We start from the raw sequence: 27,117 nt of genomic DNA, 5'->3' as shown, positions 1-27,117 counted from the left end.
TTCGTTTTGTATGAACATTAGCGCAAGTAGCGGATAACCATACAAATATTTGATTTGTATTTGATTCGGTACTGAAGCTAGACTATTCCTATTTGATTAGGTTTCGAAATAATGCTATTGGCACACCTCTATCAAAATCTCTTCCTCGCCATTTTCGTATGCTTCGCCCGCTTGGCACGTAAGCATTGCAGGGAAGCCACCACTACACCTGATTGTCCCAAGGTTGTTTCTCAAACCCGACCCAAATTTTTTTTTTCCAAAATGTGTGCTTTGTATATTTGGAGCTGAGCTTGGGTCTGTATGTGTTTGCAACACTATGTTCTTCTGTAAACTCAACATTACAAACCAGCCTGTATTGTTAGGCCGTATTGAGTTGCACTGCAGTCCAACGTGCAGCCATAGTTCAAAACTTAAAAAGATCATCCGATTACATCTCATTAGAATTGAGGTACAGCTCAGGTGTGCCATGTGCTTTTGGCAAATCTGTCTGTCATTTTCTACTCAGAGGTATGCCTTCACTGTACTCCATAGCTGCTGCTTCCGGTAAGCATCTGGTGTTTTCAACAACATCCAGGGTGATTGCTTCTCTTCTTGTTGGCGTCTTCTGTTTACTCTGTCCAGGTAGCAAATACTTCTGCCCTCATTCTCAGTCATAAAACCTTTAGAATTTGATCACTATGCTCTTGCTTTCAGTCATTGCCTGCGGGGTGAAAAAAAAATTGACCAAACATTTACCACTGTGTAATGCGAGGTTCAGTGATAGCTGTTTGCAGGGGTGAATATAATTTGTTTATTGGCTCCGTGATGTCAGTTATGGCACAACGACTCGAACCATGCGACGCGCCACTCTCCTTTTCTCCTCGTATGACCTCTGTGTTATGCCAACACTGCAAAAGTGGGAAACACGCCCTGATGTTGCTGTAACACCTGTGAAAGTGAACAGCTGAGAAGAGCCTTCTTTGCTGGCAGGTATCGGGAGCTCATGGAGAAAGTGAACCCTCCCTCAGTGTTGCCCGAGTGCACGCCCAACATGGACGGCCCCTTTGCACAGTCGGTGCCCCGTGAGCAGAGCATGCACTCTTTCCGGACCCTTTTCTGCCGGCGTTGCTTCAAGTACGACTGCTTCCTGCACAGTGAGTGGCCACTCTGCCTTTGTTACACTGCAGCAAGGCTGACTTCCCGTTGGGCCGCGTTGTTAATGATGGGCAAATGTCGGGAAAGTGTGACACACCTAAGTTTTCATTACACGGAATGTGAAATATTGAGTTCATTTTTGGCTGTTGAGCTTTAATGCTTTGCTTGAAAGCACCTATTTTTTGCTAGCGCCGTACATTTTGTAGATTTTATATCTCTTGGCCTCACGTTGTTGTCTGGGGTTTCAGAACAAGTTTTAAGTTTTGGAGGCATTGGTGTCAGTGTGTTTGGAAGGTGGGTGTTGTTAAATTACTGTTGTGCTTGTTGTTTCTTTTGTGATAGTTAGACAGAGAAGCAAGGTGCAGTAGCTTCCTTTAGTCTTTAGCTTTAGAGCAATATGTATGCTCTTGCACACTTGTAAATGCTCATTTCATTTCAGTTTTTGGTATTGTTCCCATGTCTGAGTAGTACAGAGTGCTGGTTCATAGAAACCGCAACAGTGAGCAGAATGTATATTATTTGTTGTTTGTGTGTGAAGCTGTATAAACTTGCTCATAAGTACAAAAGACAGAAATCTGACTCCTGCCATTCTCTTCTTTCCTTGGTTCCTTTCTTTTCTTCTGAACTTCCTTTTGTTTTCTTTTTCTTTTGTGTCTTACTTATTAGCAAATAGAGGGATGGATATTCCGCCAGGTAAATGGAACACCACTGTTTTTCATCCACGCTTCTGCCCTTTTTCCAGTTTTTTCTTCTCTCTCTGGGCATACCTGATTTGTCCAGTGCTTACTAGGCCCCCCCAGCATCCTGCAACACACTTGCCTGTATTCACCGTGCGCTCATCCCGCTGGTCTGAATGGCTGAACTTTGATGGAATCCTCTTCTGCTGACCAGGCTGATCCCAAAGCTTTGAAATGAAATGTCAAAAAAAGCTTGCAGCGTTCAGGTTTACTCTTTAGTGTAGCAGTCCTCGCATAAAATGAATTGAGAAGTGTCAGCTTGAAAGGATGCATGCCAATGAGGGTTGTTTTGGACTAGTTTTTGCACCGTATTTAACCGAATTCGGTGCATGCACTGGGTGTTTCACCAAAAACCCACTGCTTGTTTTTAAAAATAGACTATTTAAAATCAGCGCAGTTCAGGTGGCCACCATGATGTGTGAGACAGATATTGCGCCATTTCCTTTCCTCAAGAGCCAATTTTATTTTTAAGATATAAAAAAAGGCTTCTGTGGCCTAGTATAATACCATTGTTGGCAAGCGTCAGAAAACGGATGATTCTTGTTATCTAGTAAGCTAGTTAACGAAATTCTAATAGCTACGCCTGCCAGTTATGTCACTACAAGGCACGTGTTGGTACGTTATCCAAGCTGATTTCATTGGATGAAATGACCTATCTGTTTTCATGCTATAAAAATTGGTGTCTCCATAAAGTTGTATCAGTGAAAGTAGTTATTTTAGGGGATTGTACTCCTACATTAACTATTTCTAATAATAAACCTTTTTTTTGCAAGTAAGGCATTATTATTTGTAGAAAAGGCCTTTAAGCTTACTCTTTTGTCCTCTGTAGTCCTTCAGTCAGAATCTTTTTTTTACGTGAAGTACACGAGTTGCAGGGCAGTGCAACCCATTACAGTTGATTACGGCATTGGCAGTTGTCTCGAAACTTAATTGGTTGAAGGAAGAACAGTTTATTGTTATTGGTTGAAATGTAGAGAAGGCATGAGCAACCCCAAATGCTCAGAACATGAAAACTGGTAAAGATGATGGAAGAGCACTATGGCTAAGTCCCCAGACTTCATGTGGTGAAAAGTTCTAAATTAAAAAAATCAAAAACAAAGAATCCGTGAAATTCCATGGGTTGCATTGAATATTGCTTCAGAATTCACCTTATTCGTTATATTTGGAACTAAGGTGTGAATATAGGGTGGAATTTTCTTTTTGCTAGCTTTTCAAGGTAAGTAAGGTGACCTTTGCCACCAGGCTTGAGAGCCAGTAGGAAAAGCCAGCTTCTCATTGACCTTGGGGCAAAGTGCAGGGTGTGGAGATGAAGAGAAGGTGGCATGGATGCAGAAGGAAGGCGGTACAGGTTGTTGAGAAAGAGAAGGCACTGAAAGAGTTGAGTGGAACAGGGAAAGCAGTGAAAGGCAAACGGGCAGAGGACTGGGCAGCTCAAAGCACTGATTAGCGGTGACAGTGGCTGCTGCTGCTTGGGAGGCTGCATAGATTAAAGTTTCGGAGGATTGCTTGATTGTGGCTCACGCATCAAAAGTGTTGCCTCTTAAATACATTGACATATCGCCGCAGCCGTGCTTTACCGTGCCGTCTGCGCTTTTTGGGGAGGCCCTCAGCTAAGGCTGGCATGAAGATGTTGAGATTGCACTGTAATCATTGAAGCCAGAAAGCAAATAGATATCACAGTGTGAGCACCTGTACATAAGGACCTTGTGCATATTTTGTGTAGCCGGTAAGTTCATACAGAGAGGTCTTCTATGTATCTGGCCTTGTAAGTTCTTAAAACATGACATGTTGTCAAAGTAATTTCCCTTTGGCTTTTAGGACAGTTAGCCGAATGTAGCACGGTATTGTTCAGCTTTGTAGATAATTAACCGAACCTATTTTAATGCTGTATCTGTATTAGTGCTTTACGGCTGTGCTTATATAGCAAATATGTGAGGGACTTTCATACCTGATGCCATGGACAAACCTCTTTAACTACACTCGAAAACCACTGCTCTGGATGTGTTAGAAAAGGAACTGCAGCTTAGTAGGCTCAGTAGTGTTATTTGGAGGCAGTCGCCGGGATCCATCTCAAAGTTTGGAGATCAGCCTGTCATCTCTCATCTGTTCATCTTCACAGTAGATAGATATATCTTGTCGGCATTTTGCATACAGGTGGAGAAACTGGTCTGTTGTATATGGCTCTTCTTTGGTTTTGCTCAGTTCAGGCAGAGGGAAGAATGCACGTGCTTACCATGTGCGGTGGGCCTTACATGTAGCACTGTGATGAGTGCTGATAAAGACAGCACACACAGTGATGTGAGAAAGGTACCAGTTTTTTCAAGCAAACACCAGCTAGGCCACAGGAGAGCACCGGCGTACACTTTTTTTGGCTTTGGTCAAGCGACAGGCTAAGTGAGATTGCAAGTTGTAGTACAGTCTAGCCCGGTTATAACGAAGTCGGCGGGAATCGGAAATCACTTCGCTATATCCGCTATTTCGTAATATGCGGACTACGAAAAAAAAATGCAAACATCGGCATACCGATTTATTGCCGCTGAAAGAAGTCGTCCAGCGTCCCCTGAACACGTTTCGTGAGTGTGGACTTCAGGATTGCGGCTTCCATACCATCCAACTGCGAACCAAAGATCTGGTCGAACTCCGGACTCCCGAGGTACATCCGTAGCGTATCAACAGCTGCGATGGCCGCTACGGAGGTGACCGGCTTAGGGGCACAACTAGCATCGTCCGGCGTGACCGTGCCATGCGATGCAGTGAAGCAACCTTTCGCTCCGCAGGAGAACAGACGACGCCACGAAAGGACGCCGTCAGCTGAATTTTGCTCTTATTTTCGCGGAAAAAATCGCCTCAAGGACGCAAAAATGTGTTGATTGGCAGATTATTTTTCGGTTGGTATTAAATCTCTTCGTTATATCCGCTGACGCGCTCTTATTTACTTCGTTAAAACCAGACCCAAAATGTATTGAAAATGCAAAAATGGGAATGGGAAATTGAAATCCCTTCGTTATAACCGCTATTTCGCTATAAGTGGCTTCGTTATAAACGGGCTAGACTGTATATGAAAGGCACTCCGTCCGACGATCTTATTGCTGCCATTGCTCGTGCAGAAGGACCTCATCTGGTGGAGCTCAAGCTTTTAGATAAAGCTGCTTTCTTAGGAAAGCAGGGAGCTGTTGTCAAGAGGGCCCACTGCTTTTCCGAAAAGGGGTGGGGAAGTCACGATATTGAAAGCTTCCACTCTCGCCATTCACCCCTATAGCATGTTACACTGTAAAAGATGGCCACCGATCTCCGCAGCCTCAAACAGTTGGAGCTGTAAAGTGTGCTTGAGAAATGTGCTATATGCAAAGCTCCTTCAGTTCAGGCAAACTATTTCTTTCTTGGGACTTGAATGTTGCCATATGCATGCACAATGGGCCCCTCTGCTGTGCTGCAATGTAGTAGGTATTTATAGATGGGTGACATCACCCGAAACTCTTCTTAGATTGCCAGAAGCTTAGTGTGGATGTAAGAAACAAAAACAAGTTTTTGATTTGGAAAACTTCCCCTGATCATTGAACAGTGCTATGCACCAAATAATTGTGAAGATTCTGTTCTTAGAAATAGAATTTCTGAATATACCATAACAAACGTAGTCTTCTCAGTTAGGTGCAACTATTTAATTCTATTCCATCTTTATACTTCTTAGAACATGTGATAGTTTGAAATGTGTTATTTTTGCCCATGCTTGTACCTTGCACGGTGTAGTTTCAACAAAAGACCTAGAACATCTTTCCATGCGTAGTTTGAATGCCTTCGCGCAATCTTTATGAATCTAGTGTTTTAAAACTGCAGAAAAAAGTGCTGAACAAAATGTTAGCAAAAATATGTTGATCGGGGCGCTTATGAGTCATATAGCAATTTGTGAATGAAAAATGCAGTGAAAAGAAGAAAAAAAAATGCCTCTACACTGGAGCAGGGGTAAAACCATTTCATCTCTGTCGGCTTGGGCCTAGATTTGAATTGTCAGCTTAAGTTTGCAGGCATCGATTACATTAAAACATTGTTCACTACACTTCATAGTCATCTTGCACCGCATCATGCTTGCCCTTAGAGCTGCAAGGTTTTAGTACCCCTTGGCTTTGCTTACATTAGCACACCCTGGGCCTTCCTTGTAACACCTCATTTTGTTCCTCTTAGCCAGTAGCGAATGCAATGCATGGCTGTTTCCCCGGCTTAGATAGGCAGTTTCTTGCACGGCTGCCAAAGCTTGACTTGAGTTGGCTTCTTTCAGCGTTCCACCCTGCGCCAAGTCAGTACAAGCGGAAGAGCTGTGACATGAAGGTAGACACTGAGCCGTGTGGATCGCACTGCTATCTCCATCTGGTGAGTGGTTGAGTAGTTTGCAATAGAGCTATAACTTTCACTAGTTGGCAGTACTGCTGTATGGCGCGTTTAAGGTCGTGCTAAAATGATATGATGCAAAAATGCAGGAGAAAGTTGATGATAACCACTGGATGAACACTGGCTAACAACTGTTTATTGGTTTCCTTAGCTAGGAGCAGCTCAACGAATGCGTGTGAATGCACCATCGACATGCTTGACAGACAAGGAATTTCAACATTGGAGGTCGATGATTGTCTGACCCTGATGGTTATTTTTGTTTCTTGACAGTTGCATTGCTCATTCTTTTGTTTCGTTACAAATAGATGCTCTAGCCAAAAAACCTGATTCTGCTCACTATATGTGTGTGGACTATTGAGAGCAAAAGTCTCTAGGACGTTCGCAAAGCGATTTAGGGCACCATGTTTGTTAGTGATCACATCGTTTCACTACCACAGGGTAAAGAATGCGAGTTTATTTTTTACCTCCACAAGAGTGGTGTTGATCCGGCAGCTAATAATAGAGCTATCGGCTTTGTTTGTGGCTCCCACATCGTAGAAGCTTTTGTCCACGACTGTACAGTCAGGCCGGAATGAAACGCGAACACGCATATGTCATACATTTCTGCTTTGCAGCGAGATATTCCTTTACAACCTATTTTCGATTATGCATTTCAGTAGGCCCTTTACCCAGGCACATGAATCGGGCTAGTTGCGCACTTCAGCTGAAAGTAGGCAGGTAAAATATTTTGTTTTCTTGACATGCTCTGTTCGCGTTTCATTCCAGCCTGACTGTACATGCTTATGCTACACAAACCAATGAACAGTCAGTGTGCGCTCGTTGAGTGCATGTCATCCTTTTCCTCTGTGTGTTTCTCTCTCCTTTGTATCATCTCTGTACGAACTTAAAGCATAAGTGAGAGGCTGAATGTCTCAGGCAAATACTTGTATACACAGCATAATGTTACAAATGTGAATTGCTGTTATTGCCGCAGTTTCAGTTCGGATCTAACAGATACGCATTGGGTCAGCTGCGTGCATCGGCTTGTGGGAATTTCTAATAGTATACAGCTGTGACATGCCTAAGCTGAGTTTTGTTGAAGAACAGGCATGCTATTCAGAATAGCTTCAAAAAGGTTTCCGGCCCAAACTATTATTGATAGAGATCATAATGCCGAACGTGAAGTGTAGACTTTGTAACACACTTTACAACCGCTAATTTTCTTTTGTGTGGTGTGCTTTGCAAAGACCGTGAAGTATTGTCGTTTCAAACTATCAACATGCTAAACCTTGTTTGGGATGGTAGGAATAATGGTTTGTGCGAAGTTGATGGCTTGTTATTAACATAATTTAATGTTAAAGAGGCTGTTTAATGCTCACTGCTGCGTTTTTTCCCCCTCTGTTGCACAGTCCGGATTGAAAATTGTGCTTTTTCAAGCTTGTGTCAACTGGGCACCTGTTAATAGCAATCCAGGGATTAAATTATGTAACATTTTGTGCAGAGACACGATATTAGATTCACACCAGAGCAAAAAAATTCACCATTTTTGCACCAGCGAATTTTCTGGTAAAATTCGTTGTTTTTCTACTTTGTGTATACGAATTGTTGCCATGACGTCACTCATGATGCCATTATGTTCTGACCAATCAGCGTCATGCGGCGCAACTGTTTTTTTTTTTTCTCTCCCTCTTTCATTTACTCCTTGCACTCATTTGTGATACAATGACGGTGATGCATAACCTGGGAAACGCCTTAACAGCTGTTGCTATAAAACTTTGACGCTCTGTTGAATGTCTGTGATTGCAGCGTTTCTGATGTTCTTCTCCGCTATTTCTTCATCTAGTTTGTCTGATTGTGTTGCCGTTTTGTGCGGTGCACAGCTGTTTGTCCAGAGTTGGCTTCGTTTCCTGTCTTCTCAGGACTCTGTGAAGGCGAAGCTGCAGGCGAAGCTCAAAGAAGAGAGGGAGTCCTCCGAGCAGCGCAAGATGCAGAAGCAGATCTCGGTGGACAGCGGGAACGAAGCCAGCGGTGAAGACAGCAACGACAGCACACGCACGAACAGCAAGAAGAGCGACACCTCCGACAAGGACCTGGACAAGCCAGCTCAGATGACTGTCAACAGCTTGTCAGGTTGGCTGCTTTTTTTGCACCTGGCTCTCTGCATCACTACAGCTTGAACATACGCTTGCACAACTGTTGCCGGTGCTGTTGCAAGTCATGCACTGTTTGCCCCGCCGCGGTGGCTCAGTGGTTACGGCGCTCGGCTGCTGACCCGAAAGACGCGGGTTCGATCCCGGCCGCGGCGGCTGAATTTCTTGAAGGCGAAATTCTAGAGGCCCGTGTGCTGTGCGATGTCAGTGCATGTTAAAGAACCCCAGGTGGTCGAAATTTCCGGAGCCCTTCACTACGGCGTGTCTCATAGCCTCAGTCGCTTTGGGATGTTAAACCCCAATAAACCAAACCAATCATGCACTGTTTGACTCATAGAAGAATGAGATCGCTTGATTCGAATGCAGTTAGAAAATGTTTTGTTCCAGATTTTACTGAAAAAATTTTACTGTGGCAGCTTGATCAGGAGCAGCAGTCGTTTCCCATAGTGCCAGTGTGCACAAATAGCAAGCATCTTTAAGTGAACAGAAATACACTTTTTAATTTATATGTCCATGTTATGTCCATAGCCATAGATGGCTGCAGTAGCTCTTGCTGCTTATGTTTGGAGTGGAAAGGTGTTTCTCTCTGCAGTCCTTGTTGCTCTTGTTCGTAGGTAATGTTTGTCTTGGGAGTTGGTCTTCTTATTTCGTGTTTCTAAGTTCTTTTCTTTTGGTTGCAACTTTTTTGTTCTTTCTGTTGAAGAAGAACATTTATTTGTTCATAAACGCTTACATTGATAAATATCCAGAAGGATGTTCCAGAGCACGAAGGCTGTATCAGGACCTCCTATCAGCAATTATATGCATAGAACTGCAAACAGCAAAGCAACAACAGCAATTCACAGTGGAAGGATGGCAAAATTACCATGAACAGAAATAAAGGAACGCAGGACCAGAACAATATGCATTATACAGTATCAGTAGTAAATCACAGCAGGGAGATGAAAAGTGATATTAGCTTACATTTAAAAATGCCCAAAGGTGACAAACTTTTGATATTAGTAGGAAGCTGATTCCAAACTAGTAATGCAGAAAAAAAGGTTGGAGGCCCGTGTACTGTGCAATGTCAGTGCACGTTAAAGAACCCCAGGTGGTCGAAATTTCCGGAGCCCTCCACTACGGCGTCTCTCATAGCCTTAGTCGCTTTGGGACGTTAAAACCCCATAAACCAAACCTATTTGCTGTAATTATAGTATGCACTGTTGGGAGCAAATAATTGTTATTGGTGGCAAATCTTTTGAATTGTTTTTAGTTTGCTCCCAAGCATCAAACATTTTAATTGCAAAAGGTTCTTGATGGCTTTAAAAACAATTAAATATTTGTATTTCTCCAAGGAGCAAATTGGCAGCATGCGATGATCATGAAGATGCGGAAAAGCACTGCTACGGTGTGAGCTGAAAGTTGTGGTACAATGGCCTGATTTTGTACATACTGTAAAGGTTTCCCCATGATACAATGCAATGGGCAATGTGGCGATAAAAGCAAGACAAGGGAAGTTATGTTTCTCGAGGAAAATAATGTCGTGCTTTGATTAGTATACAGGTGCCATGTGCGCATTTTTGTTTTACGCGGACTGTGTGCTTTGTGTACTTCGAATGAGAATCAAGGACAACCACAAGAAATGTACATTGGTTAACGACTTGTATGCGACGAGAAGAGATATTACTTACAGGACAGTATAGCAGAGTCCTGTGACTTGATGTCACTACAATGCATGTTGTTTTGGTGTCTGCTAGTGTATCACAAGGAAAATGTGTATGGGGGTGGATACCCGGTACATTTTACATAATTTTCTAAGCAGCTTCTAAAACGATTTTTGATCTGGAATTCAAGTTGTAGTAGCCCAATGAGGATAGGGTATGCGCCAGTTCATGCTTGAATTGATAGCTTATTGACTGTGCGCCACCTCAGGACATGTTCAGTTCAGATAAGTTCAGTTTATTGCCATAAAAGTCCTCCGTAGGGGCATTACATGAGCGGTGGGTTCTTATACATACAGTAAGAATCATAGTAAACAGTTATTGAAAAAATGATCAGATACAAGTTGCAAAAACGAAGGGCAGGTAGTATCAGCGATTTCGTGGGGAAGGCCATTCCAGTCTGTGGAGGTTCGGAAGAAAAATGAGGCAGTGAAGGTGGTGGTCTGGGTGTGTGCACAACTATGAAGTGGATGGCTGGTTCGATAAGATATGCATGTTGCTGCTGTGATGTATGGTGCTTGATTAAGGGACGACAAAAAGAACTTGTGGTACAGTGAAAGGCTGGAAATGCGACATCAACATAAAAGTGTTGATAAACCGGATTCTGCTTCTAGAGATGAAACACTGATGTTATATGAGTACGATGCATGAATAAATCTTACAGCAAGATTTTGAACTAATTCCATCGTGTTGCCAAGATGTGCTTGGTGCGGTTTCCAAATGGGCAAGAGTTTTAGGCTAAAATGTGATTTACAGTCAAACCCACTTATAACAATATTCAAGTGCCATGGAAATACCATTGTTATAACCAATAATTGTTATAACAGGGTTGTGCCAAAAAAAAGAAAAGATGACAAACTTCAGAGCATTTATTGACAGTAAATATCCGGAGGGGTTTGATTGTCCTAATGCCTGTAAAAGCTCGTTAATTCGAACTTCAGGGAACCGGAACAATGTTCACCATTTACCGATTACCAAAGCACCGCCATCACTGCGCCACCGGGAGTTTCGCGCACCTCCACGTCACAGGAATCAAACCGGCTTTCCGGAAGTGATTCTTACGGGAAATTCAAACAGCATGCAGAACTAAGGGTGCGGTGACAGCTGACAAGAGAAAAACTGCACTGGCTGCATGCACGCGCACTGCACCGACTGATTGGGGGCAGCAGCTCTCCTGATGCAATGATGCCAGCCACTTTTGCTTTCGTGGCGTTGCTGCACCAGCTTAGTCCATTGGTCGGCCCCACATGTGCACGCTTTTGTGTTGTAAGCATGGTTTTGCTGGTGTGATTGTAGCATTTCCTTTTTTTTCTATAATGGTTGACACTCAATTACCAGATTTAATTGTTATAACCAATAATGTGCCTTGACAGCATTGCTATAAGCAGTTTATTTTACCATAGAACACATGGCAAAGCTGATGGTGCCATGACTGACCATTGTTATATCCAATATATTGTTATAACCAGTATTGTTATAAGTGGGCTTGACTGTATAAGCTAGTTATATGTGTGAATACTTTTTCTACCAGGAGTGGTACTAATATTCAAATGCAAAACTGCAGTTTTTTATGTTTCGTAACCATTAGCACATCTTGGCTAATTAGCAGTTGCACATCATGCCCCCATTTTGGTTAAGTCATCCACATTTGTGTGCAGGGAAATCGTTCGAAAGCAAGGCTGCTCGCCTGCTTGCGTCGCTCGAACCCGTGGTTCAGCCATCGCAGGAGGAACTCCAGGAAGAGTGGTCTGGCGCCGAGCAGTCGCTTTTTCGTGTCCTGTGGAGAGTGTTCTATGGCAATTACTGTGCACTGGCCACACTCATCCTCACCAAGACCTGCGCACAGGTGAGCCACTGTCATTAGTCAGCGTACGGTGCAGTTCCAGTGATGATGACCAAACTTGAATCCCACACGTAAAGGGACATGGCACAAAGCAGACAGGGACAAGTAGCTGCGGAACAACCAGTGGTTGCTCGTCCTTCCCAGCCCTGCTTTGTGTCGATTGCCCTGGCTGTTTTAAGCAAGTACCAACTCAGCCGTGTTTGAGTATTTTTGAAGCCCATACTTACCGTATTTACTCGCGTAACGAACACACTCGCATAATGAACGCACCTTCAGTTTTAGTCGTCGAAATTTGGATTTTTTTTTTCCTCCGCTTAATAAACGCACCCCCAGCTGTAGCTTTCCCACTTCACGTGATCCTGTTGATGTCATGGCAACAGGAGCAGCAGCCGTATGGCACCTCCTCGCTGTAGCGCTCTTCTTTTTTTTTTTAATTATGCCGACCCCCTCCAGTCCACTTACTCCCTCCATCCCAACTGCTCCCCACCCTCTGCCATGCCCACCGTTTTTTTTTTTTTTTTTGCTTTCCATTTTACCTGTGGGCAGCACGTCCTTTTTTTTTCTTTTTGTGCGTGCACATACACTCTGCTGTGCATTTTCATTGTTTTTAGTGCTCGTGCATGGTGCGCCGTGTGTTTGCGTGCGTGCAGTTTTGTCCATAACTGCAATCATGCTGTCATGTGCCACAACATAAAAATGAATTCTGCTAACAACAGAAAAGATCCTTGGCCTTGTTTTATTGACTTCATTTCTGAAAACCAAGACTTTTGTATAATGCAGTGTGATACACGCTCAGAAGTAATTCAATAAGGGTGCTAACACGCTTATTGAATTATTGCTATCTGATAGGTATCTAGGGGTCACCTTGTCTTATGATTTATTATTGCACACCCATATTAGCAATATCATTTCAGCATTGAATAAAACACTCGGTTTTGTCAAGCGCCATCTCTGCCTTGCCCATCCCCACATGTAAATTTACTCTCATATAAATCACTTATCAGACCAAAATTAGAATATGCCTCAGCCTAATGGAGCCCACACCAATAATATTTAGTAATCAATACATTAGAAGCAGCTCAAAATCGTGCCACTAGATTCATCCAGTCATCATACTCATATGACGCTAAAATTTCTTCGTTGAAAGCAACATCAGGACTAGTGCCCCTTTTGTTCCATCACCACATTGCAAGTCTCGCCCTTCATCACAAATTCTTCCATTCTTCACTCATTCGGTCACCGTATATCACAGCCGCAGCACACACGTATCTCACTGCACTAGTCATTCCCCACAAGTTGCCCAGCCACCATCGCGCACTACCACTTTTTCTGCTTCATTCTTTTCTCGAGCAGCAACAGACTGGAACGGCCTACCCCGTGACATTGTCAACTTCGCTTGATCATCTACATTTCAAGGACGTGCTACCGATCACCTTCAGTGCTAAATAATCTTTGCTGTTTGTTTGCTCATTTCAGTAAAATCCCACCCCTCATGTAATACTCCCCCTCCCACCCCCAACAAAAAAAAAGGGAGCCATTTTAAGGTCAAAAACTGAACTGAACTGAATTTAGGTGGAAAGAAGTTATCAAAAAAATTCGCAACCAGCATGCAACTGCAAACCCACTCTACTAGATGCTTTCGAAAGCTGAGAAGGCCAATTTTGCATACCAAATTTTGTTTGCTTCAGTCTGTGTTCTTTGATCATGGCAGCTTGCGATGAGCCGCCATGCTGATTTGGTGCAGCGTGCTTTGTTTGTAGTGTAAATAGCACGTCAATGCCACTTGACGCCCTGAAGTTATGGTCATGCACTTCCAGGTGTATGCCTTTGCTCAGCGGGAACTCGCGGACCTCCCACCAGAGGAGCATGTGCATGACAGTACGCCACCGCGCAAGAAGAAGAAGAAGCATCGACTGTGGTCAATGCACTGCCGCAAGATCCAACTCAAGAAGGACAGCTCCTCGAACCACGTCTACAACTACACGCCCTGCAACCATCCAGGCCAGGCCTGCGACCAGAACTGCCCCTGTGTCATGGCGCAGAACTTTTGCGAAAAGTTCTGCCACTGCAACTCGGACTGTACGCATCCATTCCAACCTGCCTGTCTCATAGTTGTGGCTCGGTTGCGTCTCCTCTTGTAAAGGCGTGCGTTTGTGTAGGGTGCATGGTCACCACTCATAAACTTCACCAGCCATTGTTGGGTGTCAGTGCAGCACAGTAAAACCTTGTTAAGGGGGGCTTTCTTAACCAGTAGTTCCGTTTAGTCATAGTTAAAAGAAATCTCCTACTTAGGACTTAGGTTCCATTAAACCCTGTGCATTTAGTGCCCACTTATGACGTAGGAGGTTTCACTGTATATAAAAGCTGCTCGCAGCACTCTTAAAGAGACGCTGATAACTCCATCCAATTCTTGTTCTTTGTGAAATTTTCTGGCTACGTTCATGTTTGTCCAGCAGGAAAAGAGGCATTTATTGACGTGAAAATGGCATTTAAAATTTTGCCCGCCTCTGGAATCAACCTCATGACTTCAAAGCCAAAGAGGACTCCGTGATTGCCATTTAAAAGTTAATGGTCGATGTAGCCTAGCCTTGAGGATACACATAAAAAAAAAAAAGTCTTGATGGACCACAATTTGCTTGCAATAAAGGATGGGGGTGGCGACACTGCTATTATTTTGTTAATGCATTAGATGCGTTAGATGGCTTATAGACATGAAAACCCGGTGTCGCCCAAAAAGCGGCAGCATTACAAAATTACAAAAGAAAGCGTTACAAAATGGTTTGTTGCCATCAAAGGCGGGAATGTACGAAATGTTGAACAGTAAAATCAGTACTACTGCTTACGACTGCGCCAATTGCAAAGAAATAGAATCAACTTAGAGTAGAATTGCAATGCTTACACATTGCTCGCGTGCAAGTTTTTTAAGTGCCCCTGGTATTGTTTTTTGTTTTCTTTTTTACCTTTTCTCTGGCATTGAAAGCTTTATTTTCAGTGAACGTAGCGTCTTTGTCATTAGGATGTGGTAAACTTCAGTTTTCCTTCACGGTCCCTGTAAAGCTGCGCGCCACACTTTAAGCTCAAGGCTTGGAGGCAGTGTTCCATCGGGCTTGGAGTAATGCATATAAAGGGCCACCCTGCACTTTGCTATTTTCATTCAGGCATTCTTTCTCCTCATAGCATTGCCTGCGTGCTGGAACCCACTAGGGAGGTTCAGTGCAGGGTCTGACTCATCCCCAATACTTGGTCGTTCGCACAACAGAACTCTTGTGTCTTTCAGAGAACCTTGCTGGCAACATGCTTTCGCTGCACTCATGAATGATTTTTCCTTTCCTCATGTGCAAGGATGGTGGCTGTGGATAGCATATTAAAGGGACACTGAGGAGAGCACTATTAATGTTTTTTTTATAGTAAAATCCGATAGTTCGGCATGTCATGGCTTTGTTGCCACTTGGCCGGCAGCGAAATATGCATTTATTTCTAAGAAATTTGGATTCGAAGTTGAACAAGTTTTTCCCGCCGCTCTGATTCAAACTTGGGATTCTCCTATGACGACACAGGACTAAGTGACGTGAAACATGACGTGCGCATGACGTACCGCAGACTCCGTGATTTCTGGCGGCCAGCAGTGCGGCCTAGCAGCAGCCAAAAAGAAAGCTACCGCCGGCCGCACGTTGAAGGCATCTATCGGCTATTGCGGCCATCGCTACAGTCGCTTCGATTACGTTTGCACTGGCGTTTTGCCAGCGTTACAATGGATCTCGGTCTCAAAGTCGTCAAAACGAAGTTCTCGCAAATAGACATCTTTAGCATACCGTGTACCTTGTTACCGCTAGCGGAATACCGGGAGCCCGCCTACCACCGGAAAACAGGCGCTGATTGGTCCCGATGCTTCAGGAGCGCGCGTAGTTGCCGGGCACGTGGCGCCATCTGGCGACGTCAAGGAGATTTGCGCATGCATTGGCTGCGCCTCAGGGATTTGGGGCTTCTCGGGTCCTAGAGTTGCTAGAACCATTGGTTCTAGCAGCACTGTTTTGTCCTATGACGTCATTACGCTTGTACTTGCGAGTTTGGCCTGTGGCGGCGATACCTGTCTTTTGGTTCTTGCTCTTTTCTACGTTACAAGAGCTTTGTTATCAGTATGAGTGGCGTTTTTGTAAATCAGGAGCGGGTAATTTATCGATACAAGCCAACTTCAATTTCTCCTCAGTGTCCCTTTAATGCAACAGAGAGAGTGCATGTTCAGTGGCAATCCCAGAGGTGTAAAAACGAAATTCCATGAAACGAAGAGCAGTGTCCGTGTCTATGAAGTGGCATAGAAAGAGTACCTCAGGCCGCTGAAGGGGCCCATTAACACTACTGCTTCATATCCTTAAGGCCGAGGCTTAACTGTCAACAGAATTTTCATTTCTTAGGTGCATGTGGTGCAACAAATCAGCATGCCACCAACAACAAAAAAATGATGGTCGATATGCATACTTAGGCCAAATGCAAATTAGGTGCATTATCAGTTTGGTTTTCCCTTCAGTTTCGGTTTTCAGATCCAGTGTTCATAGAGGGCAGTTGTTCAGACAGCGATAATGGGCTAATGTCCATGTATATGGCATTGGTCATTCTCTCCATTCAAAGATCCCTGGGAGTCTTCCTACCACTCCTGGTGCAGTGGTGCAGCGGTCAAGTTAAGATGCGCCACTGCCCTTTTATGGCAGCTAGCACACTAAAAATTTGGTGCTTTAAAGATATGCATAAGATCTCCAAAAGATGAGTTAGGGGGCATCTAAAAAGAAGCAGACCTGACAGCAAAGCTCATGGCCTCTCCTTTCTAGAGTCACCAAAGTCGTGCTGCAGGAGGTTTCAAGGAATGGTGTCAAACTGGTGATATACTAGGGCAGAAACATGGGTCACAGATGCTTTAGCTGCAGAGGTGTGCTTCTGTTTCTTTTCATGACACAATGTTGTGATAAAAAGAGAGTGTGGCTAGCTGCTTAACCTACTGCTAAGATGTCATGTTTTCTTTAATTACTGTGTCCATTGTTATATGAATGTATCTCCAGTTTCCTGCAACTTGTCAACATGTCCTCAGCAGCCAGTGGTTTTTGATGTAAATGGCATCACTATGAGGAAGCCAGGGGGGTTGTGCAGACTTTAGTGGCGCTATACTCAAGAAAATGCATCAGGTTATTAATCAAGTAGAACCGTGCAAGGCGCCATTAATCTGTAAGGCCAAAAACTTTCACTGCCAGCTGTGCTTTTTGGTTGCTCACAGTGAAGCTGTGGTCTGGAAACACCCTTACAACAGCTGTTTGCTATAACAGGTGTTGTGAATGTGCCACCTACAGTCACTGATCAACCATTCCTTGTCTCTCCTTTTCTGACAACTGTTGCAGGGAAAATAGGAAGATATTCGTCCCATAAAAAGTTGTCCACTATCCTTGGGCCTTTGAATCCTTTCAAGGTCTTGTTGGTCTTGCACATATCTTGGACTAGCTGCCCGAAATGGGCCAAATGCCGAATGTTTTGATGCGTTAACACGTTTTGGCGGGCTAGTTGGTTAAGCGTCTTTAATAAACAGCGTGAACGAAGACGAGCACAAAAGACAAGGAAACGGACAACACAGTTGTTAGTCAGCGCTGTGTCGTCCGTTTCCTTGTCTTTTGTGCTCGTCTTCGTTCGCGCTGTTTATTCACGAATGTTTTGAATTCATGACAATTTTTTTCAATTTTAGTAGGCTGATAAATTCTCGATGCTAGCATTTGAATGTGTCTATTTATTTATTTATTTATTTATTCACAATACCTTACAGGGCCCAGAAGGGCATTGAGTAAGGGGGGCAAAGAACGACAAATGTACAAAAGAAACTAATTAATACAACATGAGATACAAGAGATTAAGTAAAAAGAAACTAATGTACTTAAAGGCAAAATTATACATAGGATACAAGGTACTTAATTAGTAGCATGAATGCCGGACATACGGCCAAAACAAAACGTAATGGCAATGAAGGAACGAAAGTACACTGCGACAACAAAAAAAAAATCAAAGATAGGAGAAAAAGCGATGTCATGTGAGATATCTACGTAGCTGATCCTGGAATGGTTGATGATTGACGATGGATGCGATATTGTCAGGAAGATCATTCCAAAGAGCGATGGCACGTGGAAGTGCAGATGAATTAAAAGCGAGGGTTCTACCGTGAATTCGTTTTATGCTGTTCTGGTTATGTAGGCGGCGTGAAATGCGTGTAGGCGTTTCAAGAGGTAATGGAGATGGCCTTGTGCTGAAAAGATATTTATGAAATAAGCACAAAAGAGCAATGGATGGATGGAGCAATGTGTCTACATTCAGCACAATGAAGTAGTTTTTTTTTCCGTGGTTCCCTTATAAGTTGGGTATTGGAGGTTTAATGCAATGCAAAGTGTGCTGTTATGAACTCGGGACGGCACTGGAATGCACTGCTATGTGGAGGTGGGTTAGTGCAGCCCCTGACCCCAGGTTCTGCCCATCTGATGTTCTCGCAGGTCAGCAGAGGTTCCCAGGGTGCCGCTGCAAGGCTCAGTGCAACACCAAGCAGTGTCCGTGTTACCTGGCTGTGCGGGAGTGTGACCCTGACCTGTGCCAGACCTGTGGAGCCGGTGCGTCCACACAGCTCTCTCTTTGTGCCAACTTTCGAGTGGAATTTAACGGTGTAATTACAGCTAAAGCGTTGTCAGCAGTTATGAGCAGCTAATCAGTACTAATCGGAAGCTTCACAACAAATATTAATTGTAGTGCAATTGCTGACGACAGTTGTTGTTGCTTTCCTTTCCCCTTTCAGTGTGGTGTCCATTTGTAAGCTTAGGGTATAGGTTTTTTTGTTTTGGAGTCATCATCATCATCAGCAGCAGCAGCAGCCTGACTACACCCACTGCAGGGCAAAGGCCTCTCCCATGTCTCTCCAATTAACCCTGTCCTTTGCCAGTTGCAGCCACTGTATCCCCGCAAACTTCTTAATCTCATCCGCCCACCTAACTTTCTGCCGTCCCCTGCTACGTTTGCTTTCTCTTGGAATCCACTCCGTTACCCTTAAGGACCAGCAGTTATCTTGCCTTCGCATTACATGCCCTGCCCAAGCCCATTTCTTCCTCTTGATTTCAACTAAGATGTCATTAACCCGCGTTTGTTCCCTCACCCACTCTGCCCTCTTCCGATCTCTTAACGTTACACCTATCATTTTCCTTTCCATAGCTCGCTGCGTTGTTCTTAACTTAAGCTGAACCCTCTTTGTTAGCCTCCACGTTTCTACCCCATGTTTTGGAGTAATGGAGCTTTAACTGTGATTATTGCAAGTTTTCTTAAGCTGGAATTTTTCTGGTTTTCATGGCTAATGTTCTTGGATTTTTCTCAAGTTGGAGTCAGGAGTTTTCTTAAATACGAGTTTTAATTTTAAATGGCTCCAAATATTGCACAGTACTGTGGTCATACATTTTCATTGTGTTGGTTACATCCGTCCTCATTGGGTGCCTTTCTACATCATGTAGGATATTTCATTGGAACTACTTTAACTTCTGTTAACCAGACCTTTGTGTTGAGATATTTTCCAGTGAAAACATTACAAAAGCCACCATCATTTTTTTCTATATTCCACGCAGACCAATATGATGTCCAAAATATTTCGTGCAAGAATGTGAGTGTGCAAAGGGGTCTCAGAAAGGTGAGTCAGAGCTACCCGTTGCTTGAATGAGTGCAGTTTGAACAACTGGCTTTGAATTTTTCAGCATCTTCTGCTGGCTCCGTCTGACGTTGCTGGCTGGGGCATATTCTTGAAGGACACAGCTCAGAAAAATGAGTTCATATCTGAGTATTGCGGAGAGGTAAGTTGCTGCTGGATAAAATGTCTGTCAACATGTAAAGGTACGATGATTTTTTTTGCTATGGGGATCACTAATGAGATTACTGAATAGAGTTGATCCCAGATGCTATATGCAACTCTAAAAGGATCGCGAAAAAGTTCGATATACCAATAGAATGAAACCGGCAAACAAATAAAAATTCATATGATAGTTTGCTATAGCCGAAATTCGTAATGTAAAATCTCGTCAGAAACGCGCACAACAGAGGCGCAGTTTAGTCGCTGAAGGGACAGCGTACTTGGTGGCGTTTCGAAGGTGTTTGCGGCTATTGCGAAGGCCGCAAAAAACCGAGTGCCCGTTAAGTTGGCTTCCCCGCATAGCACCGAAAGCGCAGAATAAGCGTTGGTTACGGAGACTTCCCTGCATCTAAGCCGTGCCACGTTGAAAGAGGTACATCAGAGCGAAAGCTATTGCCTTTTTCACCACCTCCGCGACAGCCGACATGAGCACAGGATTGTTACTGCAAGCTTACAACCACCTGCGCTGCTGCTTCCATGGTGCTGTCGACGGATGTCAGAGGCGTGAACGCATGCTGGTTGCCGGACTGCAACCCTACACGCCGCTGTTGGCGAGTCAAGATAAAAGTGCAAACTTTGGCGTGAACGCTTGCTGCATCACCACCAGTCATTTATGCAGTGCGGCGAAGCCTGCCGCCTGTCATCTGAACGGGCGCAGTTTGGCACTGGGGAGTTCGAAATATCCGTTTCATGGCCAACCGGATTCGATATATAAAGTAGAAAATGCATGTGTTTGTCAGGAATATTTGCAAAGAGTTCAGTATAACCAATAATTCGTAATGTCCGTGTGCGTTATATCGACATTTGACCTAATTTTATATAAAACATAGCTCAAGATAAGCTTATGTGTAACCTAGAAGCATGAATACAGAGCATCCACATTATCGGAGCGCTTTCTGCAGTGACGTGCTGCCCGCTGGCGTGCTGGAACTTATCGTCCGGCTATGACTGGAAGCGAGTCGCTAGCTGGTGCCGTTAGGCCTACCATGTGAATCAAAGCCGCAGTGAACGGTGCTTTAGAACTAGTCATTGCCAATCATAACAGGTCTAATCGTGTTACCAATACGCTATAAAAATAATCATATCTCATCAAAATCAAAGTTAAGGAACAGTTGATAGTGCCTTAAGCAGTGAAGAAGGCTGCCCTAGAGCCGCCGCAAGCCATCAGTCAGCTAAACTCCGTTTCATACATAGCTGTCAACGCTGCCAAAGGTACGAAAGTAGTCCTCTGCAAAAAACAAGCAAAATGTATCCGTCCGCCTCGCGTCGTGGCTGAGTGGTATGAAGCGCACGCCTGTGTGTTCATTTTACAAGATGCCAAGGTTCGACTCCCGGCTTTTGCTGTTTTTTTTTCACTTTTTTTTATTTTTATTAAAATAATCATTAGGTAGAAAGTCGAAACTGTCAAACTCTAATGCCTACCTTGAAAAACACAGCGCTCTTTACTTGCTTCGAAGGGAAAAGGCACTGTATTGTATTGGCGACGGACGTGATTGCGAAGTGCTTTTCTCGGGCAATGAGCGACTTTTTAGCATGCGGCACACAAGGTGATCTTATTCCAGCAGAGAGACCTTCTTTCTTGAACCTCGCAACTGTCCGAGGGCTCACCCCGGTCACCTCGCCCACAGTTTCGAGAACATCACGCGCAGTCTTCTCCGGGAAGCGCTTCCTTACGCTACAGTAAACGTTGACGATCACCTGCTTGCAGTCTTTCGAAATTTTCGGAGGCTTCAGCTTGGAGAATATGCGAGCAGGAGATGTTTTTAAAGCCGCAGTGGGCGAAGAAAAGAAGCGAGTAGGAGATAGCGGTGCCATTTTCGCATTCTCGGAAACCGAAAGACGAAAGCAGACGACATCGCCGGCCGGCCTAGCTGCGAAAACCTGATACAGGAGGAGCCGAAAAAAAACCAGAAAACTAAGGCACTCTGTTTTGAAGAACATTAAAGAAAAAGCAAACTTTCTGCAAAACAAAACACCATTATCATTATACTGCAATATTAACCAATAATAACTTTAATTTTGAGTTCTTTACTCTTTTCACTTTTGACGCACTACATTACGATGCGGACGAGGAGCGCAAACAGGCGCCGTAGCCTTGGCTGCGTTGACAGCTATGTATGAAACGGAGTATAGTTTGGCTTCACTGCGTGACAAGCAGCACACGAAACTTCAGTTTCCCCTTATGGCAATGATGTCGCATTGAAAATAAATACGCCAGGCCAATGGATGTCCACTGCCGCACCCCACGTAACCCTCTTTCATCACCGGTTTTACATGGCTAACACATCCAGTAGGAGTCGAGGCTGTGCTGCCGACACGGGTCAGTGTGCAAAAAGTGATCGTGTGAGTGTCGTTAGGAGAAACACAACTTGCAGGGACGTTGTGCATCGTTCGATCCCGCTGTCAATCCTGCATCCCACTGAACGAGCATTTGATAAACGCGAACTGTAGTGTTCTACTTCTGTATGCAATTTTCAAGGGGATTGCTTATATCTGGTTTCGGTTCATCTAGGGTCGACTGCATCATCACAGTTAAGTTTACTTGATCGTGTGCTAAGCACGAGTGTAAAAACTCCTGCACCGTATTTTTTACAGCCAGGGAAAGTCTTTGTGTGCTGTTATTTTTCTACCCATGCTTTACCCTCGGATATAGCTTCGCTTGGGTTACGTGCCTAATATAGTTTGTATCAAAAATTTTTTAGATCATCTCTCAAGATGAAGCTGATCGTCGAGGAAAAGTGTACGACAAGTACATGTGCAGCTTTCTGTTCAACCTGAACAACGGTAAGCGTAATTTTTATGTGCTTCCCTCTTCTCCTAGTTGAATGTAGTCTGCAGACATTAGAGTAGGTTCTATTTCGCTTTTCATTCTTATTCTTGCTCTTGGTTTCTTTCTTGCAGATTTTGTTGTGGACGCCACTCGTAAAGGCAACAAGATTCGATTTGCCAACCATTCCATCAACCCAAACTGCTATGCCAAAGTGATGATGGTGAACGGAGACCACCGAATCGGCATTTTTGCCAAGCGGCACATTCAGTCAGGCGAGGAACTGTTCTTTGACTACAGGTAAGTGCTGTCTGTCGCTTCGTGCGCACTCATAGCAGCTTGTGTACAAAGAGGTACTTTTGTTCTTGTTTGTCCTTCCTGTGCCCAGGAGCCTTAATGATAGGAGACTTGTTCTTGAGATATAAAGCTTTTATTTTGCTGTAGTGAAGTTCTCCTATTTCAAACTCGCAACAGACTTGAGCCTTTCCTATGAATAGATATGTCTTACCTTGTCCTTGCGTTTAAAGTACATGCTTGCAGCATTTTGTAAAAGTGTCCGATTGATTATTCTAGTCCGGTTTTAATTTCAAAATTACCTAAAGGAGTGGGCAGTTTTGCTCACTGCATGGCTCTTGTAAGGTTCACAAATGCAAAAATTGATTTGAGTTGCGTTTGCATCCATGGAACTGACCGCAGACAGATTAAATGGAAAACAGTTGTCGAAGGAACCTGCTTTGAAATGTCGCCAGGGAAACAGTTGTGGAAAGAAAATTTGCTCTGTATGCAGGCTGTGTTATGTAGTATCATAAGGTCTGATTTTAGGCTGATAGTGCTCTTTGAAAGACATTATGCTCACTGTGTTGAGAGATATTTGATACCTGCCATTGCAAAAAAAGCAGCTTTTCTTGGTTGCTTATTGCATATTTGTTGGCTGCATTATTTTGTGCTTTGAGTGCTCTATTGTAGGTATGTGCGAATATTTGATGATTTCGAATATTCGGTTGAATAGTGAAGTTCTCGGTAATCGATTTTGATCCAAATGTTTCGTATTTGAAATTTCGATGTATTCGGCTTGAGCGTATAATGTTTATGGCTGAGTGCGGTTTTGATTCAGCATGCCACCTCTGGGATGGCACTCTGGCGTGCGCAGCCAAAGCCCGAACTAGAGGCCCGTGTGCTGTGCGATGTCAGTGCATGTTAAAGAACCCCAGGTGGTCGAAATTACCAGAGCCCTCCACTACGGCGTCCCTCATAGCCTGAGTCGCTTCGGGACGTTAAACCTCAATAAACCAAACCAAACCCAACTCAGCGCACCACACACCCGCGCTGAATCTGTGGTGGAAGTTAGCAAAAAGCGATTGGGAGATTGGTTCAAAAGCAGAGAGGTGACATAATGTTAAAAGTGTAGGATTAAAAAAGTATTTAAAGAAAATAGCCAACATATAGATCGATTTATAACACTGTTAAAGAAATATAAACAAAAAAATTTAAAAAGCCGAGCATGGTGGCTACTGCCACCACCCCTTTTCAAAGGGAGCGCTCTTATCTTCCATCCATCCATATGCCTAGCTGGTGTTATGTTGTCGTCACTTAAAAGCAATAGCTGCGCGATGGCTCAATCGCAATTAAAAAGTTCCTGAAAAGGGTGCTTCTGGTTGGCTATAAAGTGCTTGCATTATGTAGAGCACAGGCCACTGAGCATTCATGCAGTGTGCAATGCCTGAAAAGCGAGCCGATAAGCGGTGCCGGGTGTTTGCCCGAATCCTTTTGTGTGGCCTTGTGTGTTATGTTTTTGAAAATGATTTTGAAAATGCCTATTGTGCTGTCCCAAGTTTATTGCGTGCCAAAAGTATTCAAAATATTGGCTTCGAAATTGTTCGAAGAAAATTACTATATTCTCTTCGAACCAAGAAACCACTAGTATTCGCATATGCCTACTCTCTTGTAATACATCGTACTTATGTGATATATAAAGATATAACACCAGAGATAAAGCAGTTTAAGTGTTTTGGGCTGTGATCTATAACATCGATGAGGAGTAAAGTTCCTCGTGCACAAGTTTTTAATTTTTCTTGATCACAAATAATTTGTGCACGTTAGATTTGTGGGTGCAAGTTTTTTCTTCTTTTGGCTTGGTTATAAAAATCGGGTGCGCTTCAGAATCAGTGGCACATTAGAATCGGGTAGTACAGCGTGACTACCTTACAAGTTCTTATAAGTCTTTATAAGTTCAGGGACTTCCAGTTGTGCTAGTTGTCTTGTGTGATATTCAGATTTCATTTTGCTTTATTCATGTTTACCCAAAAAAGAAATACAGTACTATAGATAGAAACATGTTTTGGAACAATTTGTAAACTAATGAACTGTGGACTGGTTACTCTTCCTTTTCAGATATGGACCTACCGAGCAGCTGAAATTTGTTGGCATTGAACGAGAATTGGAATTTTTGTAACTGTCTGATCCTGGTGTTTTGGATCCCAAAGAGTCGTGATGTGTGGATCCACAGTGGAAGTATTGCACAGATTTTTTTTTTCTTTTTCCAACTTGTTTACAATACACAAAGAAGGAAGCATCATACTTTCCACTTCACTTAGAGCACTACAGTGTCCTTGTGGTTTCCACCTGCGTAACTGACTGTTACCTTTGTTCATTTCTTTGTTTATAAAGCCTGTCATTACCCTCTTTCTTGTTCAGTGTAAATAGCTGTGCTAACCATTCTTATCAAACATTTGCGAACTGGACCAATGTTCGCACTCTGGCGTAGTGACAACGGCCACCAATTTTGTAACTCTTGACCTTTGTGTGTTTTCATGTGTTTCCTCTCGGGTGTATGCAACACTGCCAGCATTTCATCGTACAATAAATGCACTGGTCTTCATTTACTTCACTGCTTTGGGGATTGGAAAAGGCAGCTGTATAATTTTCAAGAAGTGCGAAGCCTTTCCTTGGTCACTGGTTAGCCTTCACAATCTCTCTTCACTTTGCATACAACACCCAAAAGGATTGCTGAGATCAGGTGTAGAACAAGGTTTTACACCTCGCTTAAGGGGGGAAGCTGGTCTTAGAGAAAAAATTTTTGTTAATGAAGTCACAATAATGGAATCTTCAAGAAACATGTATTTTTGTGTGTCGATTCAAAATATATGTAATTTAATTTTATGTAGAACAAGTCCTTGGGCACTTATATAATATCTTATGTAACTTTTTGCCAAGAGCCTTCAATAAATTTTGCTGCAGGAAACTTGCTAGGGCGCATGCCATTGGCTTGTCTTGACATCAAACTATGCAGTAAGGGCAAAATTATTATCCTGCCCATCATAGAAGTTGAGTTACAGGGTTTTGAATTTGCCACTTCACAAACGGGAAGAAACTGATGATTTCGAAACCCTATAACTCACCTTCTATAACAGACAGGTTGATAATTTTACCCTTATTGCATAGCTTGACGTCAAGAGAAACCAATGACATGCACTCTAACAAGTTCCCTGCAGTAGAATTTCTTTCACACTCTCTCTCGGCAAAAGTTAGCTAATGTATTGCATAAGAGCACGACGACTTGTTGGGCATAAAATTAAATTACATATTTGGAATCAGCACACAAAAATGCATGTCCCATGAAAATTTCATAGTTGTGAATTCATTAGCGAAAATTTATTTCTAAAACCCTCTTCCCACCTTAATATCTCCAGCAGCACTGGTTTGGTAGGACTAAGACTGTGATGACTGGACATGAAACAGAGCACTGCAATATGTCCTGACTAACTGCATTGTATAAGATGAAGTGAATACATAAGCAGATACAAAAGCCAAGTTCTGGCGCAAACCTGTGAGTGACATTCAGTAAGTGAGAAGCCCTGGTGCAACACAGATATAGTGACGGCACTGCGATGGCAGGCAAGATGCATCTTCCTTGTTGCATAAATGAGTTGCAGAGCTGCCTTGCTATGTGCTACCAAGTCAGTACAGTGGATTCCTTTCCTTCAGAAAGTGGTGCTTATGATATGCTATGCCAGAGGTGATAGTCATTGCTCTGACAGACTAGTGCCCTCATCAAACACTCATTTTTCATGACCTAGTCTGAACTTGGATATCAAGACAAAGGAATGTGCTCTGGGCAGCGGTTCCAAACAATTTTGATGTTAAGAGGGCTTTAATACAGTGCTGAGAAACTGGCCATTGATGTTGCACCTTTGCATGCATTTCATGAAAGGTATACAAATGCACAGTCTCTCAATAAATGTGCAAGTCGGTTTCCAACCACCTGTGGTAAAAAAAATGACAGCCAGCTCCAACTGGCAATTTTGTAGTTCATTCTCACAGCAGAGGAAGTGTATGGTCAGCATTGGAGTGGTCAAATGAAGGCAGAAAGTGCTTGTATCAGCATGAGCGTTTGGCGAGCCTTGGAGAGCACATATGGAAATGTTAGTTTGTGTTCCCAGTTTGGAAAACTGCGACAACAGCAGCACAACTGGGACAAACAACAACAACCTGAAAATACTCGTGAGCTCGCCAACACTGCAT

The 27,117-nt window shown here is 43.4% G+C and overlaps 1 protein-coding gene across 2 annotated transcripts in view; it reads left to right on the top strand.

Moving 5' to 3' along the window:
* The window catches only part of E(z) (histone-lysine N-methyltransferase E(z)), a 34,148-nt gene extending 8,670 nt beyond the window's left edge, over positions 1 to 25,478 (top strand). The window contains exons 7-18 of one of the 2 annotated variants that reach the window (XM_089551524.1): positions 970 to 1,133; positions 1,801 to 1,827; positions 6,145 to 6,236; positions 8,153 to 8,363; positions 11,742 to 11,929; positions 13,744 to 14,005; positions 18,442 to 18,555; positions 19,552 to 19,613; positions 19,678 to 19,773; positions 22,532 to 22,613; positions 22,731 to 22,896; positions 24,988 to 25,478. In XM_089551524.1, the coding sequence (XP_089407650.1) occupies positions 970 to 1,133; positions 1,801 to 1,827; positions 6,145 to 6,236; positions 8,153 to 8,363; positions 11,742 to 11,929; positions 13,744 to 14,005; positions 18,442 to 18,555; positions 19,552 to 19,613; positions 19,678 to 19,773; positions 22,532 to 22,613; positions 22,731 to 22,896; positions 24,988 to 25,048 (1,525 nt within the window). In that variant the 3' untranslated portion in view covers positions 25,049 to 25,478. The remainder of the gene's footprint in view (positions 1 to 969; positions 1,134 to 1,800; positions 1,828 to 6,144; positions 6,237 to 8,152; positions 8,364 to 11,741; positions 11,930 to 13,743; positions 14,006 to 18,441; positions 18,556 to 19,551; positions 19,614 to 19,677; positions 19,774 to 22,531; positions 22,614 to 22,730; positions 22,897 to 24,987) is intronic. The other variant, XM_089551526.1, reaches the window with a different exon arrangement.
* The last annotated feature ends 1,639 nt before the right edge of the window (positions 25,479 to 27,117 follow it).

This window comes from Amblyomma mixtum, chromosome 7 (assembly GCF_055824585.1).
Source record: "Amblyomma mixtum isolate Tamu chromosome 7, ASM5582458v1, whole genome shotgun sequence".
NCBI lineage: Eukaryota > Metazoa > Arthropoda > Arachnida > Ixodida > Ixodidae > Amblyomma > Amblyomma mixtum.
Note: the sequence above shows the minus strand (reverse complement) of the source record. Positions and strands in the feature narration are given on the sequence as shown.